Source organism: Hemiscyllium ocellatum, chromosome 7, assembly GCF_020745735.1.
Source record: "Hemiscyllium ocellatum isolate sHemOce1 chromosome 7, sHemOce1.pat.X.cur, whole genome shotgun sequence".
Taxonomy (NCBI): Eukaryota; Metazoa; Chordata; class Chondrichthyes; order Orectolobiformes; family Hemiscylliidae; genus Hemiscyllium; species Hemiscyllium ocellatum.
In genome coordinates this window covers 71018656-71036469 of record NC_083407.1, presented here as the reverse complement: position 1 = coordinate 71036469, position 17814 = coordinate 71018656, and the positions used below count along the sequence as shown (strand labels likewise).

The 17814-nt window shown below is 37.3% G+C and overlaps 1 protein-coding gene across 5 annotated transcripts in view; it reads left to right on the top strand.

Moving 5' to 3' along the window:
* Positions 1–15250, top strand: part of sestd1 (SEC14 and spectrin domains 1) — a 131693-nt gene extending 116443 nt beyond the window's left edge. For all 5 annotated transcript variants that reach the window (XM_060827962.1, XM_060827961.1, XM_060827964.1 and 2 more), the window contains 4 exons: positions 109–231; positions 10658–10849; positions 12190–12323; positions 14310–15250. In XM_060827962.1, coding sequence (XP_060683945.1) covers positions 109–231; positions 10658–10849; positions 12190–12323; positions 14310–14433 — 573 coding nt within the window. In that variant the 3' untranslated portion in view covers positions 14434–15250. The remainder of the gene's footprint in view (positions 1–108; positions 232–10657; positions 10850–12189; positions 12324–14309) is intronic.
* The last annotated feature ends 2564 nt before the right edge of the window (positions 15251–17814 follow it).

Below are 17814 nucleotides of genomic sequence, written 5' to 3'. Positions count from 1 at the left end.
AAATAACAAAGATGCATATTTCTGCAAACGTAAAAGATTTTGAACTCAAATGTCGAATATAATGCTCCTTGTATTTCAATTAATTTTTATTTCCTTCATATGTAAAAGGCAGTTGAATGGCTAAGTGAACTATTGGATGCCCTCCTGAAAACTCATATTAGATTAGGAGATGATGCACAGGAAGCCAAAGTTCTCCTGGAAAAGCACCGCAAATTTATTGATGTTGCCCAGGTATGTTGATGTACTTAATGCTATAGCTACTATATATTTATAAAGGAAGCAAATTCTAGGTATTTGACTGTGACCCAATTTGAACTAATTAACTATTGCTGTCAACAAATATAACTTTCTCTAATGCAGTGCCTTATCATAGAAAAATCTCTAAAACACTTGAGAAGGCTTAAAGAAAAATTGGACAATTAGTTGAAAGAAAAGTTAGAAGCATTGACTGAAAGGTTGCTCGTAAAGATGGGTTTTGAAAAATTCTCTTCCCCAGCATTTTTCAGACTCCCTCTTATTATGGAGTGAATATCTTTGTGTCTGGATGTCTCATTCTGGAGGTCCCTCACTAAACTTCACTTTCTGTCTATCTCTTTCTTTAAACCTTCTTTTAGCACAACTTCTCTGACCAACATTGCTGTCATATCTCATAAATCTTTTTTCACTTTGTGTCCAGGAAGTACTGTGGAATGTTTTTCTACAGTAAAGTCACTGTATATGTCCTTGTTTCTGTTATTTCTTTTGTTTAGCACGTTTTGTTATTCAGCTATTCAAGTGACTATTCAGCTATTCAAGTGGAATATTGTTCTTTGTATAGTAACATGTTACGTTGCATAATTGCACTATTTTCAATTGCATGCCAAGAATAATTTCGCAATACTTAATTATCCACTATCTATCAAACTACCTGTTCTATGTCTACCAGCTATCACATTGTGGTTGAGATTTAATTCTACAGTACGTAAGTATAGGGACTGATGCACTCAGCAGCAAATGACTCTCTGTCCCCATCAATGAGAGCACACCGATTCAAGCTCCAGTCGGCTAGTTGACTGGTGAGCTACTTGGTAAATCACTTACTTTGAAGCTGAAGTCGCACCTTGACAGGAGTCATCAGCGAATTGGAGACCAGCAGTTCCTGGGTCATAGAGATCATTGCTGGAGGCTTAATTTCATAGGATTTAGTGGCAAGAGGGTGGATTAAAGGATAGGTCAGTAGAAATGCAGCGGCAGACATTTAAGTGAATATTTCACATTACACAGATACATTCCAAGGAAGAAAAATTCCAAGGGTGGACCCACCTTCCATAGTTAATTTAATAAATCAAAGATCGTATCCAATTTGGTGTGTGAAGTTTGGTGGCACCGTCAGCAGTTTAGACAACATATTAAAAAAAAACGAAGAATGACTAAAAATGTTCAATAATTAGGAAAAAATTAGAATTTGAAAGAAGGCAACTGGAAAAAAAGAACAATTTTATATTTATATTTAAAAGATCAAAACAAAGTGAATGTTGGTCCTTTAGGAGGAGAGCCTGAGAAATGAATAATAGAAAATAAGGAATGGCTGATGAATTAAACAAATTTTTATTGTACCCTTTCATGATCTATGGGCATCATTGCAAGGACAGCATTGGGTGTTTGCATTGTCCATCTCAGAGGGCAGTCAAGAGTCAATCACACTACTGTTGGTCTGGAGTCACAAGTATGTGACATCAGATAAAGACTATTGGTTTCCTCCCCTAAAGTGGATGAATGAGTCAGATGGTTTTTACAAAAATCAGTGATCGTTTCATGACCCCATCTCTGAGACTAGCTTTTAATTCCAGATTTATTAATTGAATTGTAATTTGACCAGCTGCATGTTAACATTTGAACACATGTCCCCAGAGCATAATCTAAGTCTTAGGATTACTAGATAGCAATAGGTAATTGTACATCAATCTTCAAGTTAAAGGATACAACAAACATTCCAGAAATAGCTGTAAATAAGAAAATGGATGGGAAGAAAACTACTATCATGAGGGAAGTGGTACTACATAATTTGCTTGGGCCATGGACTGACAAATCCTGGGTCTTGATGAACCTCATCCTAGAAGCATCGAATCAAATAATTGATGTGTTGACTTGTAATTTTCTAATGTAATATTCCCCAAATCTGGAAAACATTAGGTTTGAAAATAGCAAATGTAGCTTCTTTATTTAGAATGGGACAGAGACAGAAAACAGAAAATTACACGCTTAATATCTGTCCTGGGAAAGATGTTAGAAGTTATTATTAAAGACATTAATAGCAAGCACTTAGAAGTTCAAATAATCAGATGGCATCAAATGAAAATCATTATAACCAATTTACTGGAATTCTTTGAAGAAGTAATTTGTGCAATGGATAAAGAAGAACTGGCGGATATTCTGTATTTAGATTTCCAGAAGACACTTAAATAAGGTCCATATCAAATATCAAAGATTTTGCAGGATATAAAAGTTATAGTTTTAGGAGTAACATATTGACATAGATATAAATAAAATTGACTAGTTAACAGGAAACAGTAGACATGAAGAGATAATTGGCAAGATGTAACAAATGTAACAATCAGCACTGGGCCCTCAGTTGTTTGTATTTCATATAAATAGCTTTGGATGAAGGAACTGCAGGTTTGTTTGCTAAGTTAGCTGATGATGCAAAGATGGGTAGGAATGTAATTTGTGAAGATGATGTAAGGAGGCTACAGTGGGATTTAGATAGGGTAACTGAGTAAATATCTGGCAAATAGAGTATAATATGGGAATATGTGAAATTATCAATTTTGACAGGAAGAATATAAGGCAAAGTATATTATCTAAAGGATGAGGGATCATAAACTCCAAAATGCAGAGTGATCTGGCTGTTGTTGTGATCCCAGCTTATGATCACACTGGATAAGTCAGATCACAGTGTAAAATCTGGCTTGATAATCCATAAGTTTTATTTTTCTTTTTTGTTTATTGTAGTGTTCAGTCACTGATTTGATTTATTGTCACATGCACCTAAGTACATGAAAAGCTTTGTTTGCGAGCAGTACAGGGACATCATAGGGTATAAAAAAAAACTTGGGCAGAGTGAGGCATACAGGTTGAAGCAAGGTCAACATTAACAAGGTCAGCATTATTTGAAGTTAGAAAAGTCCTCAGTCTAATAATGGCATGGAAGAAGCTGTTCTTGAACCTGCTGGTACATGTTCAAGCTTTTGTATCTTCTATCTGACAAGAGGTTGAAGGAGAGCATTGGTCGGGTGGGTCTTTGATGATGTTGGCAGCTTCTTGCGGCAACAGGACATGTAAGTGGAGTCCACAGTGTCATCAGCAAATATATAGATGCCGTTCATCCAGCATTTGGCTACCCAGTTGTGTACATTGAACATATACAAGGCTGCCATTGTACTTTATTAGAAGAACATGAAAGCTTATTGCATGAAAGAAGGCCACAAACAGTACTAACCTAGATACAAATATCAGTAATTTTTTTTTCCCTAATAATAATCTTACATACGTTCAGACATTGAAGAGTCACCCCTGTGTCCATGCTAAAGTTTCTTGCTCAGTTGACATGGTGAGAATCTGTTTCCTTTGGGCAAGATTCTGCACCTTCACTCAATATTACAATATTATTTTATTTAGCTAATGTCTTTCTCCAGGACCCTTTATGTGAGCTGAGTTAACAGCTTGTTATATTGCACATATCTTTACTAACTTGTAGGGAATGTGCTCCTGTCTTCCACTGCCTTCTATTTCTAGAGTTGTCTTCTCACTGATTTCTAAGCATCTCAGCAATTCTGGCCAGACTTGACTGCTTTATTCAGTTAATAAGACCATTAAATCATCTGTACCGTTAGGCTTCCTGCTGTGAATGAAACAGGCCTTCCTCCCCTTCTCTCTCACCACCCCAATGCCCCGCCCCCCCTTTCTCTCTGTTGCTGTCTCTCTCTCTGGAGCTCTCTCCCTCTCTCTCTCTCTCTCTGTGCGGGTAGTAAAACTCAACTCGGGAAACATCTTAGCAATTACCTCCCCAGCTAGCTTGGTGGTCAGATTTTTTTTTTTGTAAAGCTCAGTATGTTTTCATTTATTACAAGGTGAATTGAATTGAATACAAAAGTAGGGAGATTATGCTTCAATTATGCCAGGCATTAGTGGGAGAACAAATAGATTACTCTGCATAGTATAGGTCTCTTTATTTAAGGAAGAAGGTAAATGTATTGGAGGCAATTCAGAGAAAATTTGCTGGATTAAAATCTAGAATGGACAAGTTGTCTTCAGAGGAAATGTTCAGTAGGTTAAACTTGTATCTATTGGAATTGAGAAAAGCAAGAGATGACTTGATTGAAACATATAGGATCCTGAGTAGTCTTGACAAGGAAACATATGGAAAGGTTGTTTTCCCTTGTGGGAGAATCTAGAATTGGAGTCACTTAGCGAAGATTTGTAGCTCAGGTTGGGGTTGTAGATGTGACTGATTTGATATTTCAACTTTCTTGCCTACCCATGATAACATTTCACCCCCTTGTTTATCAAGAATCTACCTATCTTCAGTGGGCCTCTGAGCAAAGCACAGGAAGTGTCATCGCTAACACAAAGAAACCCAAACATATAAATAGAAATCAAGAATTATCAACAGTGCTTCATCTGGAGGCCCACTGAAGATGTTACCTAGTAGGGTGATGAAACATCTGGAAATGAGCCTTCCAGCTCAGCGAGCAAACCTACATCCAGTGGAGTCACTGTTTTAACAATAAGAGGTCGCCCATTTTTCTCATAAACAATTATTTGTCTTTGGACTCTTTCTTCCTCAAATAAACAAACAGAGCCTTTTAATATTTTTAACACATTGGTAGATTCTTGATAAACAGGAGGGTAAAATGTTATCATGGGTAGGCAAGAAAGTTGAAATGTCAAATCAACCACAATCCTATTGAATGGCAGAGCAGGCCTGAGGGATTAAGTGCCCTGATGTTCCTTTAAATCAAATGTTCATGTGCTCATAGGTCTTTTTCTTTCGGGTCTCGCTAGTCGGGGTGGGTCAGAGGGTCTAAAGCAACACCAAGGGTGACTTTCAGCATCATTGCTTTAACCCTGCCCCTGCCTTTCCTAACCCTGGATTGAGATAACCCCAGCTTTGACAAAGGGTCAGTTAGACTCGAAAGGTCAGCTCTTTTCTCTCTTTACAGATGCTCCCAGACCTGCTGAGATTTTCCAGCATTTTCTCTTTTGGTATGAGATAAATTGAGCCAGCCTACCCTCTCACCCGCCCCACCCCCAAACCCAGCAGGCAGGTTGCTATGATGTCTGAAACGGACCACTTTTTTCACCTGCCGGCAAAACAGGTAACCTGTTCAGTGGTGGATTGAAACTCTGAAGTGATTGTTACTTGGGTAGTAAGGCCTTATTTGCTGATGAACTGAAAAGGTCCCTCTTCACCCAACTCCTAATAGCTGAGATGACAAGAATAGGTTGAATATCTCTCCATGGTCAATGTGCCCAATCATTTGCCCTTCTCTTCACTTCCGGGGAGGGAAAATTGCAATCATGGCATGATTTCTGTTACATTCTCATGTAGGAAATTTGTAACTTTTTCCATTTTTACAACTGTAGAGGGGCAGTATCATAACATATGGTGAAATAATAATTCTAAAATACATTTGTTGAACTATTTGACCATGGATATAGTTATGGTTTATTGGCTGTCAATCTCATGCCAATTCACTGCAAGAGGAGATCACGTTTTCCCTGGATTCTGGAGTCCTGATTCATTTCCCCCCCCCCCCCCCCCGATAATTATTTAGATCCGTTTCGAAAACCATGATTGAATTTGCCTTCACTATATTTTCAGACATTGAAATCTGAAATCTCACCATTTGCCGTGTAAAAAAATAAAGTATTTTCTCGTATTGCTGTTACTTCCTTTGCCAAGTACCTTAAGTCAGTTTCCTTCGGCTCTCAATCCTTCTATCTATGGAAAAAGATTTTCTATATCTACTCTGTCCAGACCTCTCATGGACACCTCTATTCTTTATCAAGAAGAACTATCCCAGCTTTCTTGATCTCTCCATGTAAATGAAGTTTCTCACATCAGAATCTTTGCTCACCCTCTTTGATATTTTCATATCCTAAAGCGTGTTGCCCAGAACTGGACACATCATTCTAGGTGAAGCTGAATTAGTGGGTTTTTTTGCAGTTTTATCATAGCTTCCTTGCTTTTCAACTCCATGACCATATTTAAATAACCCAAGACTTGTGTGCTCTATTAACCGTGCTGAAAATGTGTTGCTGGAAAAGCGCAGCAGGTCAGGCAGCATCCAAGGAACAGGAAATTCGACGTTTCGGGCATAAGCCCTTCAGGAATCCTATTAACCATGCTCTCAATCTGCTATTCTCCCTTTTTAATTATTTATGCCTCTGGGTCCCTCTGTGCTTGCACCACCTTTACAATTTTATCGTTTATTTTATATTGTATCTCTGTGTGCTTGCTACCAAAATGAAACACGTCACATGTGTGGATATCATCTAGTCTGCTACTTGTTCATTCGTTCCACCAGTGTGCCTATGTCCTTTCGAAGTGAAACATCATCCTCCTCAGTTCGTAAATATAAGAACAAATGCTAACAGGTTCAAAGTGAGGAGGTAAAGAAAACATTTACATGCTCATAGATGAGGACTGTTCCAGATATTTTCTTTTTAAAAATAAAAGGCCGTTTCTGGAATTTGTTCATTGCTGGCAAGGCTTGGATTTATTGTCCATCCCTATTTGCTCAGACAAGGCAGTTGTAAAACAGCTTCTGAACCTGGATGGCTTGCTAAGAATCAACTAAACAGGTGTGGAATTGGAGCCATATATTGGCCCACCAGGTCAGGATGACAAGTTTCATTCCGAAATCAATATTATAAGCTAGTTAGGTTTTACTTGCACTGATGTCAGTTCTTTTTATTTGCAGCTTTTTTAACGTGAATTCAAACTCTCAAACTGCCATTCAGATTTCAATTACTCCCCTGGGTTATTAGTTTCAGGCCTCTGAATTCACAAATCCTTAACATGATCAAAATACAGCTATCCCCAGAATTATGGGAGGTTTTGTAAACTGTAGATGCTTAGACCACCTGAAACAAAATAATAAAAAAAACTCTATTTTCAGATAAGAAACAAACAATAAAGGATCCAATATGACAGGTAGTGTGTAGTAGAATTACATCTAGGACAGTCAGGGTAATAAAAATATTTACCCTTTATTGCTCAATATTAATCCTATAAAACTTGCTCTGCTGGAGCAATGAATTTCCAAACATCTGCTTGAAATTTCTTGAATTTTGCCAAGTTTTGTTTTCCAAATCGCACTTCTGCTTTGATTGTGGGCAATATTTCTTCATCATCACAATTGTAGTGAGTGTAAAACAGGAAAATGTTGAAAGATCAGATGTAGATCCTTCATCAGAACCAGAAACTAGAAGATATTTTTGTAGAACTGAACAAAGTGAAGGCCAGAAGAAGAATATCAACAAATAAAAAAAATATTAGAAATACTTGTCAGTCACTTAGCATCTGCTGAGAACTGAGAAGTTAATGTTTTAGGTATAATTTTTGTCAGAATAAGATGGAAACTGAGAGTTGGAAATCTTAGAGTCATAGAGTCACACAGCATTCAATCAGACTCTTTAATCCAACTCATCCATGTCAGTCAGACACCCCAATCTGACCTAATCCCATTTGCCAGCATTTGGCCCACATGCATCTAAACCCTTCCTATTCATATACCCATCTAGATGCTTTTTAAATGTTGCAATTGTACTCCCCTTCACCACTTCCTCTGACAGTTTGTTCCAGACATGCATCACCGTCTGCATGAAAAAGTAACCCCTAAGGTCCTTTTTCAATTTTTTCTCTCACCTTAAACCTATGCCTCTAATTTTGGACTTCCCTACCCTGGGAAAAAGGATGAGGCTATTCGCCCTATCCATGATTTCAAAATTCTATAAGATCTCCAATGCTCAAGGGAAAATTGCCCTACGCTATTCGGTCTCTCCCTATAGCTCAAACTTTCCAGTCTCGGCACATTCTCAAATATCAGGCTTGACGTTATACCAATGATGCACTCACTTTGTGTCCAAAATTAGTGCTGTACAAGTTAAATAAACTGTCTAAAAATCCACAAAGGTTAACTTTATCATATCTACCATTTAGTGCATAATTTCTAAGATACAATGGCCGCAAATCTGGCAACATCTATTCTGAGAAAGCAGAATGAATGTTTCGGGTTCAGTGACCTTTCTTCAGAACTGCCACTTTTCCCAACCTTTCTGTTTTTGTTTCTGATTTCCAGCATCTGCAGTTCTTTTGTTTAATTTACATTGGTTGTTAAAAGTTCCTCAAGTGAAATGTTGTTCATTGTTTTTCTTCTTGGGGTTGTTTCTTGTCTTCCTTTTCACCCATTTACTGACTCTGAAATTAGAGGCCTTAATTGTCTCTCTCTAGTTGCCTTTGCATTTCATGTGACCTGCTTGAACATTGCTATCATCAATGACAGCAAGACACTGCAGAAATAAAGAGGATTAATTTCCAAGTGGTCATCTTGGTGTTTACTCTCAATCATCAGATAGAGCCAAATGATTCCAAGCTTATAAGAAAGGGAATATTAGAATTCGAGGGAAAAAAAATTAAAGCTCGGAATTACAAAGTATTTCCATAAATTATGATTACATGTTCCAAGAGAGAATTATTTCACATAGATGCTGAGCATGAGTGTATTTAGTCAGGAACAAGATTTTTCCCTTCAATGTCTATGAGTAGAATTCATAAATATCTCATTAGGGTATTTTGTTCTTTCATTATTCATATGGGACGAATTGCTCAATAGTCACACATCTACTGCCTCTGGCAATGAACAATTAGATCCGGGATGAATTCAGATGTGAGTAAACCACGCACGGTGCAGATAAAAGGACGTTTGAAGAATGCACAACATTAAGGGAGAGCTACAGTTCTCCAGCTTCAAAATGAACTATTATATGGCATATATTATCAACATCCAATTCCAACTCTTGGGGCAACATTTTGACATTCGCTAAATTCCATATTCCTTCCTCAGGGAGCATTGTGTGGGGGTGGAGCCGTGATGTCCTGCAACAAAGGATTGCTCATTTTTGGCATGTTGATTTTGTTTTTAAAGACTGGTGAAAATTTACAGATGTTGTATGGAAATGAATCCAACAGATAGTGAAATGAGATTACAATAACAAAAGTGTGTGGAAATAGCTAAGTAGGTTGTGAAATGGCATGGAAAAGAGCAAAAGTAAAGCTTCAAAGTACCAGCTGCATGGAAGAATCCATCTGAGCTTGCAAAGGAATGGAAATTAATATCTCTTCTGAGAAACAATACCTTAACAATGCAAAACTTCTTCAATACTGCATTAAAGTCTCAACCATTATTATTGGTCAAATTCTATTGTTATGTCATGGTCAGTTAATTTTCAATGTGTGTTACATTAATTTTGTTTGCATGGCTGGATAAATGTGCTACTTAGCCTGAAATAAAGCCTTCATGATACCTTCCAACATAAGGCACAACTTACAGATGAGTTCAGCATAATGGGGACATTGAACTCAACTTAATAGTATGCTGCAATCCTAAGAGGGAGTGCAGTTTCTTCAACCTTTTAGGTTGAGAGATGAAAGTGCTTCTAACGAGCCAAGGCTGACACAGTTCCTGAATTTTATGTTGAACTTAATGAAACATTAAGACATTGATGAAACATGAAATATTAGTACAGAGAAAGATCATATAATGGGAGCAAGAGTTGAGATGGCTAGTCATGAAGAACCAGATATTGGTTCTGAACAAAATTGTAAAATTCAACAAAGCAGAATGCAAGTAAGTTTTATCCATAATGTGTGCAAATACAGTACATCAGATTGGTATAAATATATGAAAATTGTTATCACGCGGAGGAATATTTCGGACTTTGAGAAGAGGGGAAATTGCCAAGTTTTGCTGATGTCAGAAAGTGCTAAAAGATCAGTGAAATATCCTGAACCCTATTTAAAAATATATTTGCAAACTCCAAAGACTTTGGCACTAATATTAGCCTTACCTGCCCATTTATAATTCCTGTTACAGCCCCCAACCTAGCTAAATACAGGTGTATGGTGGCACACTGTACAAAATTATGGGAGGCAGAAGATTGCTTCTTGATAGTTGACCGCATGAATTATTCAATGAAGCTAGGTATGCTGATAACTTAAAGTATCCTGCATTGCTTAATGAATGTCTGTTTAGAGAAGTTTAATGTTTTTCGTGATTTTGTTCAAAATCTCACAATACCAGTTTATAGTCCATCAGGTTTAATTGGAAGCACTGGCTTTCGGAGCGCTGCTCCTTCCTCAGGTGGTTGAAGGAACAGCGCTCTGAAAGCTAGTGCTTCCAGTTAAACCTGTTGGACTCTAACCTGGTGTTGTGTGATTTTAAACTTTGTACACCCTAATCCAACATCGGCATCTCCAAATCATTTTTAGTGATGTATTATTACCCAAACAATCATTGAGTTTTGCTGAAATGAGATAGATTACTGCCAATAGGATGCAAAATATGCGTCAAGTTACATCTTTTCTCTTTAATCTTATCTAATGATTACCTAGAGCACCTACGACTATGGAAGACAGTTGCTGCAGGCCACAGTAGTGCTGTGCCAGTCTCTACGGTGCACCACAAGGTCATCAGGCGAGACACTACCAAGATTGAACAGAGTCTGGAAACAGTTTACAGTGACATCAGAAGAACGGATTCACAGACTGAATTTGGCTTGTGCATTTAACTTGGCTGCTGAAAAGGCTTGTGTTTTATTTTGTTTTTGGTCTAGAAGTATTTAGATACACAGTAGCACCTCAGAAGTACTTTTCTTTACTGCCCTCCTGAATGTAGTGACTCATTTACCTTTCATTTTTAGGCTTGGCTAGTAAGTAAATTCTCATGGCATGACCAAGTAATCAAGCCTGATTCTGTCAATCTCTGACATTTCTCTCTGCACTTTTTACAGAGAATGTGTCTGGGTGCCAATAAGGAATAGGAAGCCTAGATGATTTTTCTTTTACCTTCCTGACCTGAGGGACTGAGGTCAGTTGTTGTGCTTGACTTGCATCAAGGTTAACTCCATATGGATCTGAATTTGTGATAGGAAGTTTCTTGATATATGAGTCAGTGTCATGTCACACAAACATTGCCTCCTCAGCTATTGTGAAAACACTTTGTCCATGTGTTTCTGTTGTGTGAAAGAGAAACCTCAATCTAATTGCAGCTATTAAGAACTGGAAGCACTTGCTTCTGAATAAATGTCTGCTAACCATTTTCTAAGGGCATGGTTAAATAATTCCAGATCAGTTCCACTGGATTTGATCATTTTGTAGAAACTAATGCAAGTAAGTGTTGTAGCATAGCATGTTCACTCCATTACATTGGTATGAATGGAATTAATCTCTTTAGGGGCTGCTGATGGCTCATTTGTGCATTTAGTTGCTGTCTCCATTGAGTATTCACTAAAAGAGTCTCCTCATTCTGCAGAGTGGGAATAAGAGAAGTGTACTTCTAATTGATGTGTAATTAAAATAATTTTATTTATTCATGCTTCAGAAAGTGTAGCTTTCTAATGTTAATTATTCAAGCTAAAATATTTGTTTTTGAGATTAAACTATTTTCCAAAATGTTTATATTTCTTCATGAAATGTACTTTTACATCAAGAAAGTTTTCATTTCACAGAATGCATAATTTTTATGCACTTTACAGTTATTAGCAGTAAAATTTTCTCTACTTAGTTTTAATATACTTTTGGTGAATTGTGTGTAGCTCTGACTTCCCATGTATATACCCACGATAAATATATTTAATTTTAAAGATTATACTTTGCTTCAAGGTTTGTATTTTAGCAAGTAGATGCATGTCAAATAATTCTCACAAAAGTATATTGCAGTGCTCTATAAGCCGCACTTTGTATTTCAGTCAAACTTGCACCTCCAAATGTCTCACAATTGGGCAATTTGATATAATTTAATATTCTGACATATACTTTATAGCTGCATATATATGCTACTTAATTAGAACTGACTGGAACTTTATTCAGTCCATGGTTATGTCACATGTCTTATGTTTCATAATTTATAATCATTGTTTCTTCAGATATTAAAAGACAATTCACAACTAGAGGAGCAGACTGAAGCCTGGAAGGAGTTTCTAGAAAGATTTGATGAAGTTGAAGTCACTGGAAAATCATTATTAGATAGATTAACAGTGCCTGTGATTTATCCTGATGGGTAAGATTTATATTATTGATATATATTTGTGCAAGGTGTCCTTTGAGCTCTAACTATCACAAATCACTCATGGCAATTTGAAGAAGAATATTTTAAATCCACTATAGTCAAAAGCAGGGAGCAAATGTACTTCATCAAAAGTGATGGGCAAATCATGTTGAATGTGGGACATGACACAAGGGGGAAAGGCTGAATTTTCAACAAGTCAAGAAATTAATGTTCCATGAGATGCATGTTGAAGAAATGTTTAGAGGTGACAGAAGCATGAAAAAGTGATAGTGTGATCATCTCACTGAACGTAAGATTGCAAAGCTCTCAAGCTTTTTGAATGCTCCATCGTAAGTTAAGCCACTGTCCAGATTTGAAATGTGGATTTTCCATACCTTCAACCATGCCTTTCTTGTGCGATTCACTTATGTTATTCACATTGACTGGCAAAGACACTACTCTTTGTGCCTTTCCCAGCTAGAGAGGCATTTCCAAGGAAGCATTAAACTCAGGAACTACTTTTCCCCTTTCTGCAGTCATTTCTTGAAAGCATCCTTTTAGTGTCTGTTTCAGTAGTGTTTTAATTGCAGCTGTCAATCTTAGATTTAGTGATTGTATTTCACTTTCTGGGACCTGTCTGATCCAACGGCTGTTATTGGGCATTTCCAACCTCCACCCATCAGCTGTTCATTGGATGCTGCTGGTAAGATCCAGTATCATGCCCACCATGCATCTGGATTTGGAGCCTAATGCAATGCCAACCTTTTAGTAAAATTCAGACACGATAGTTTGAAATTCTTCAGACAAGATTGAGTGGTCCAGTGCAAAATGAGTTGGCAGCCTTCATGCAGTTTCTAATTTGTGTAGATCCATAGTGCAATAGTCACAAATGAATGACTTGCTTATAATGTCACTCAGACTATAGGCAACAGATGTGAAAGTTAGAAAACCAGTTTTTCTGAAATTTAAATTAAAGGATATAATTTGCGCAAGTAGACTTTTTTTATTTTGGCATTATCTGTGTTGTACATGCATTTGAGTACTTGCTGCTGACACTTGGTAGCAAATTCATGAAGTAAATTATTCTAGTTTTCCACATTAGCCATCTTCATTGTGAACTCAGAGGTCATGAAATATTATACACTTTCTTCACTATATCGTGATCAGTATGTAATTTAAAAGTGAAATGTGACTTACTTGTATCTCATATTGTTTATTAAACAATGGCTTGTCTAACTTCCCAATAAATTTGTGATTAGCTTTATTGTCCAAGGTTGCATAAGAGAAGTAACATTTGCTCTGGCATTACCTATCTAAATGCCTAAAAAATTATTTGCCACCGAAATAGATCCTGTAAATTTAAGCTAAACATCAAAAGTGCAGACTTAAGCTAGCTCAGTTATAAAATCGGCAGCACAATAAAGTTATGTAAGAGTTATGTAATCCCACAGAGTTTCTTTTACAGGTAATTTGGAGATGATAAAGTTAAACAAATCTCCACCATTTCTTTAGTTCTTGAAGAGGGTGAACACCCTTGCAACATTCTTCAAATTAAGGGAAGTAGTGGCCTGGTATGGTCACTGGGCTGGTAATCCTGAGGCCTATGCTGATGTTCTGATGCCATGGGTTTAAATCCCAATATGGCATTTCTTGCAATTTGAATTCAATAAAAATCTGGATTTAAAATGCTGGCCTAATGATGACCAAGTAATCATTGTTGTAAAAACATGTAATGCCCTTCAGAGAAGAAAATCTGCCATTCTTACTCCATTTGGCCTACGTGTGACCTGAGACCCACAGCAATGTGGTTGTCTCAGAACAAGTAGGAATGAGCAATAAAATGACAACCACATCCATTGAACATCTTAGGCAAACAGGATATCAAACATTCAGAATTCCATGCAGAAGTTCATCAAAGTTTATTTCAGCTGCTAAGATTATTTTACATTTCAATTATCCTACCTCTCCATACTTAAATATATTATCAATGTTTTTCAGATCCGAGCAGTACTTTGGAAGTCCAAGTGACATGGCCTCTACAGCAGAACATATCCGAGAAAAGATGCGATTGGTTAGCCAAAAGAAGCCGCAGTCGCCAGAACACATTCCAAAGGACAGTTAATGGATCAGCTCTTTTAGTGTATGGCCAAAAGCAAGACTGGAATAATCTCCTCAGCATACCATTCAGATACTAGAAATTTGTTTTGCATATGATGGAACGACTTCATATTGGAAAATGGGTTTGCATTCCAAGTGTGCATAAACTGTGAAATTTTGATAATGGACCTTGAAGCAATTTTTGTCTCCAACATGTGCAGTTATACTTTGGAAAATAAGCCTGATATCCCACCTGTGCATTATATGTGTAGAATTATTGCAGCAACACATTCTGCAAGTGAGCGAAATGGACTCCATTCCATATGTATTCTGCACAGCTTGCATTTGAATACAGGCCATTGTCAGCTTTGACTGTAGAAGCCATATTGACTAATTAACATTGCTGCAATGATATTAAGATCTGAGAATAAAGTAATATTGGAATTGAAAGCATTGCACTGAATTGAATTCTTACCCCAAAGCTTTTCAGTCCTGTCAACTGTTAAGTTTAGTGGTTGGTACAAAAGCTCAATGGTGCTACAAAATATTTTAGAATGTCCATGGACTAAGCAGTCCTTTTTACTGTTCTTAGACAGATGCAGTGGTACTTTTAGGCTTTTATTATATCTGTTCGTAGATGATAAAAATATTTCCCTTGCAGTTAATGTTTTAAATTTTTTAAGTTGCTGCTTTAATTTGTGCCAATATGAAATGTATACTTCAATGCCTTTGCTATAATTTTTGTTTTTCAATACCTAATCTGTTTTACATATTACAGTAATTACATATTAAATGATATTTGATGATAAGGAGCTTTAAAATACAGATGAACAACTATTTGTTTTGACAGCCGAACATTTCAAGTTGCAATTTTGCATTGGAAAGTAATGGTTCTCATCCTTGCAAAATAAAATGCAATATGTATACAAAGTATCATGGACATTTATTTCCTTTAAGCTGGTATGAAAAAAAATTATTGAAAACTCAAGAGCTAAGGCTTTTTCATTCATTTGCAGAAGGTGATGTCACTGACTGAAGTGTTTTATTGCCCTTGAGAACTTGGTGATGAGTTACCTTCTCCATGGGGTACAGGTATATCCGCAGTGTCTGTTAGCAATGTGTTTGGAAGGAGCTATGGTGCTTAACCGCACTGCAGGGTTTAAAAGAGTATGCTGGTTAAGCAAGAAGTGATATCAAGCTTTGGTCTAATGATAGGAAGGTAGTAGGCCTAATGGAAGTAAGAATAAATCAGAAAAGTATCAGCATACATCTAAGGAATGAAGCTGAAAACAGATATTATGATTTCATTTCTACAATATGGATGTGAATATCGGGGTGCAGGTGCATAGTTCCTCAAAAGTAGAGTCTGAAGTAGACAGGGTGATCAAAAAGGCATTTACAATGCTTGCCTTCATTTTCATTATGTTGATTATAGGAGTTAGGAAGTCATGTTGTGGCTATACAGGACATTAATGAGGCCACTTTTATAATACTGTGTACAATTCTGGTCTTGTCACCTTTCTATAGATAGGATGTTAAACTTGAAAGGGCGCAGAAAAGATTTACAAGCATGTTGCCACAACTGGAAGGTTTGAGCTATAGGGAGAGGCTGAAAAGGCTTTTTTCTCTGGAATGTTGAAAGCGGAAGGGTGACCTCATAGGGGTTTATAAAATCATGAGAGGCTTGGTTAGGGTGAGTAGACAAGGTCATTTTCCTCAGGTGGAGGACTGCTAAACTAGGTGGCATAGGTTTGAGGTGAGAGGGAAAAGATTTAAAAGACCTGAGGGGCAACGTTTTCACGTAGGGGGTGGTGCGTATATGGAACAAGCTGCCAGAGGAAATGGTAGAAGGCATCTGGATGGGTATATGAATTGGAAGTGTTTAAAGGGATGTGGGCCAAATACTTGCAAATGAGACTAGGTAAAATTGGGATGTATGCTTGGCAAGTCGTACTGAAGAGTCTGTTTCCATGCTGTGTTACTCTATGACAATAATTGCTGAAATCATAGTCATATGTGAATAACCAACAATACATTTTATTCATGCACTTGCAAGTATTATAAACAATTTTCGCACACTCATTAATATGAGAATTCAAAGCCTAGGCCTACAGCACAGAAAAAGGTGACTCGGCAGATTGAGTCTGCTCCAGTCAAAAACAAGTACTTAATGTTCTAATCCTATTTTCTAGCACTTGGCCCCTTGCTTTCTATGCTATGGTATCGCAAGGGCACATCTAAATACTACTTGAATTTTATAAGAATTTCTGCTTCTATCACCTTTTACAGGCAGTGAGTTCCAGATTCCTAGCATCCTCTGTTCGAAAGGATTTGTCCCAACATACCTTCTGAGCCTCATTGTCCCTTACTTAACACTATACATCTCATAATTGTATGCATCTCAATCATGTCTCTTCCCCACTAGCATCACCACCTCAGTCTCCTCTGCTCCAAAGCAAACAGTCTGAGTCTATTTAATCTTTCTTCATAACCAAAAAAAGACAACCCAGGCAACATCCTGGTAAATTTCCTCTGCACTTCTCCAGTTCAATCACATCCAGAGCTGCACACAATACTGTAGCTGCAGCCTAACCTAAGTTTTGTACAGTTCCAGCATAAACTTCTCTGCACTTAAATCCTTTGTCCTGGCGAAGAAATCTGAGTTTTCCAAGTGCCTTCTTAACCTATTTATCTGCAAGCCATGTTACCCTAGGGAACTGGTGGACATGGACACCAAAGTCTTCTTATCATTGATGCTTCCAAGGGTCCTACCGTTCATTATGCATTCCCTTGCCTTGTATGTCCTACCCAAGTGCATCACCTCACTTAATTTATATACATGGATACTGATCAATATTCCTCCAAATTGTTCTTTTTGGAGTGTGTAGATGATCACTTTAAGTAAATGGCCCCTTTCATTTATTTTTACACACCATACTGTAGTTTAAAGGACAGACTTCCTGCATAGTGATTTATAGGTTGCTATGTGGTCATGCAGTTTAGAGTAAATATTGGTTTTCAGTCTATGTTCAGGACTAGGAGCCATTTTCTCCTTTAGCATATCTCACCTGTTGATGGGACATAACATTGGTGATGAGGAGGGTGATTAAAGGTTGAGTGATTAGAATAATTCTATAAGTATTGTTCTGTCAAGCATTTACCTGACTAATCCCTGGAATTGCTCTTCAAACGTTAGCACCAGATTCCTGATAGAATCGTAGAATGGTTGCAGCATATGAGGAGGCTGTTTTGGCCCATTATGTCCTTGACAAGTCTTCACAAGAGCAAATCAACTAGTCTCACTCCCCAGATTGTTCCCATAGTCCTGCAAGGTTTTTGTTTGGTCTTCAGTAATTATCCAATACCTTTTTGAAAGCCACAATTGATATTGCAGATGTCTCCAGAT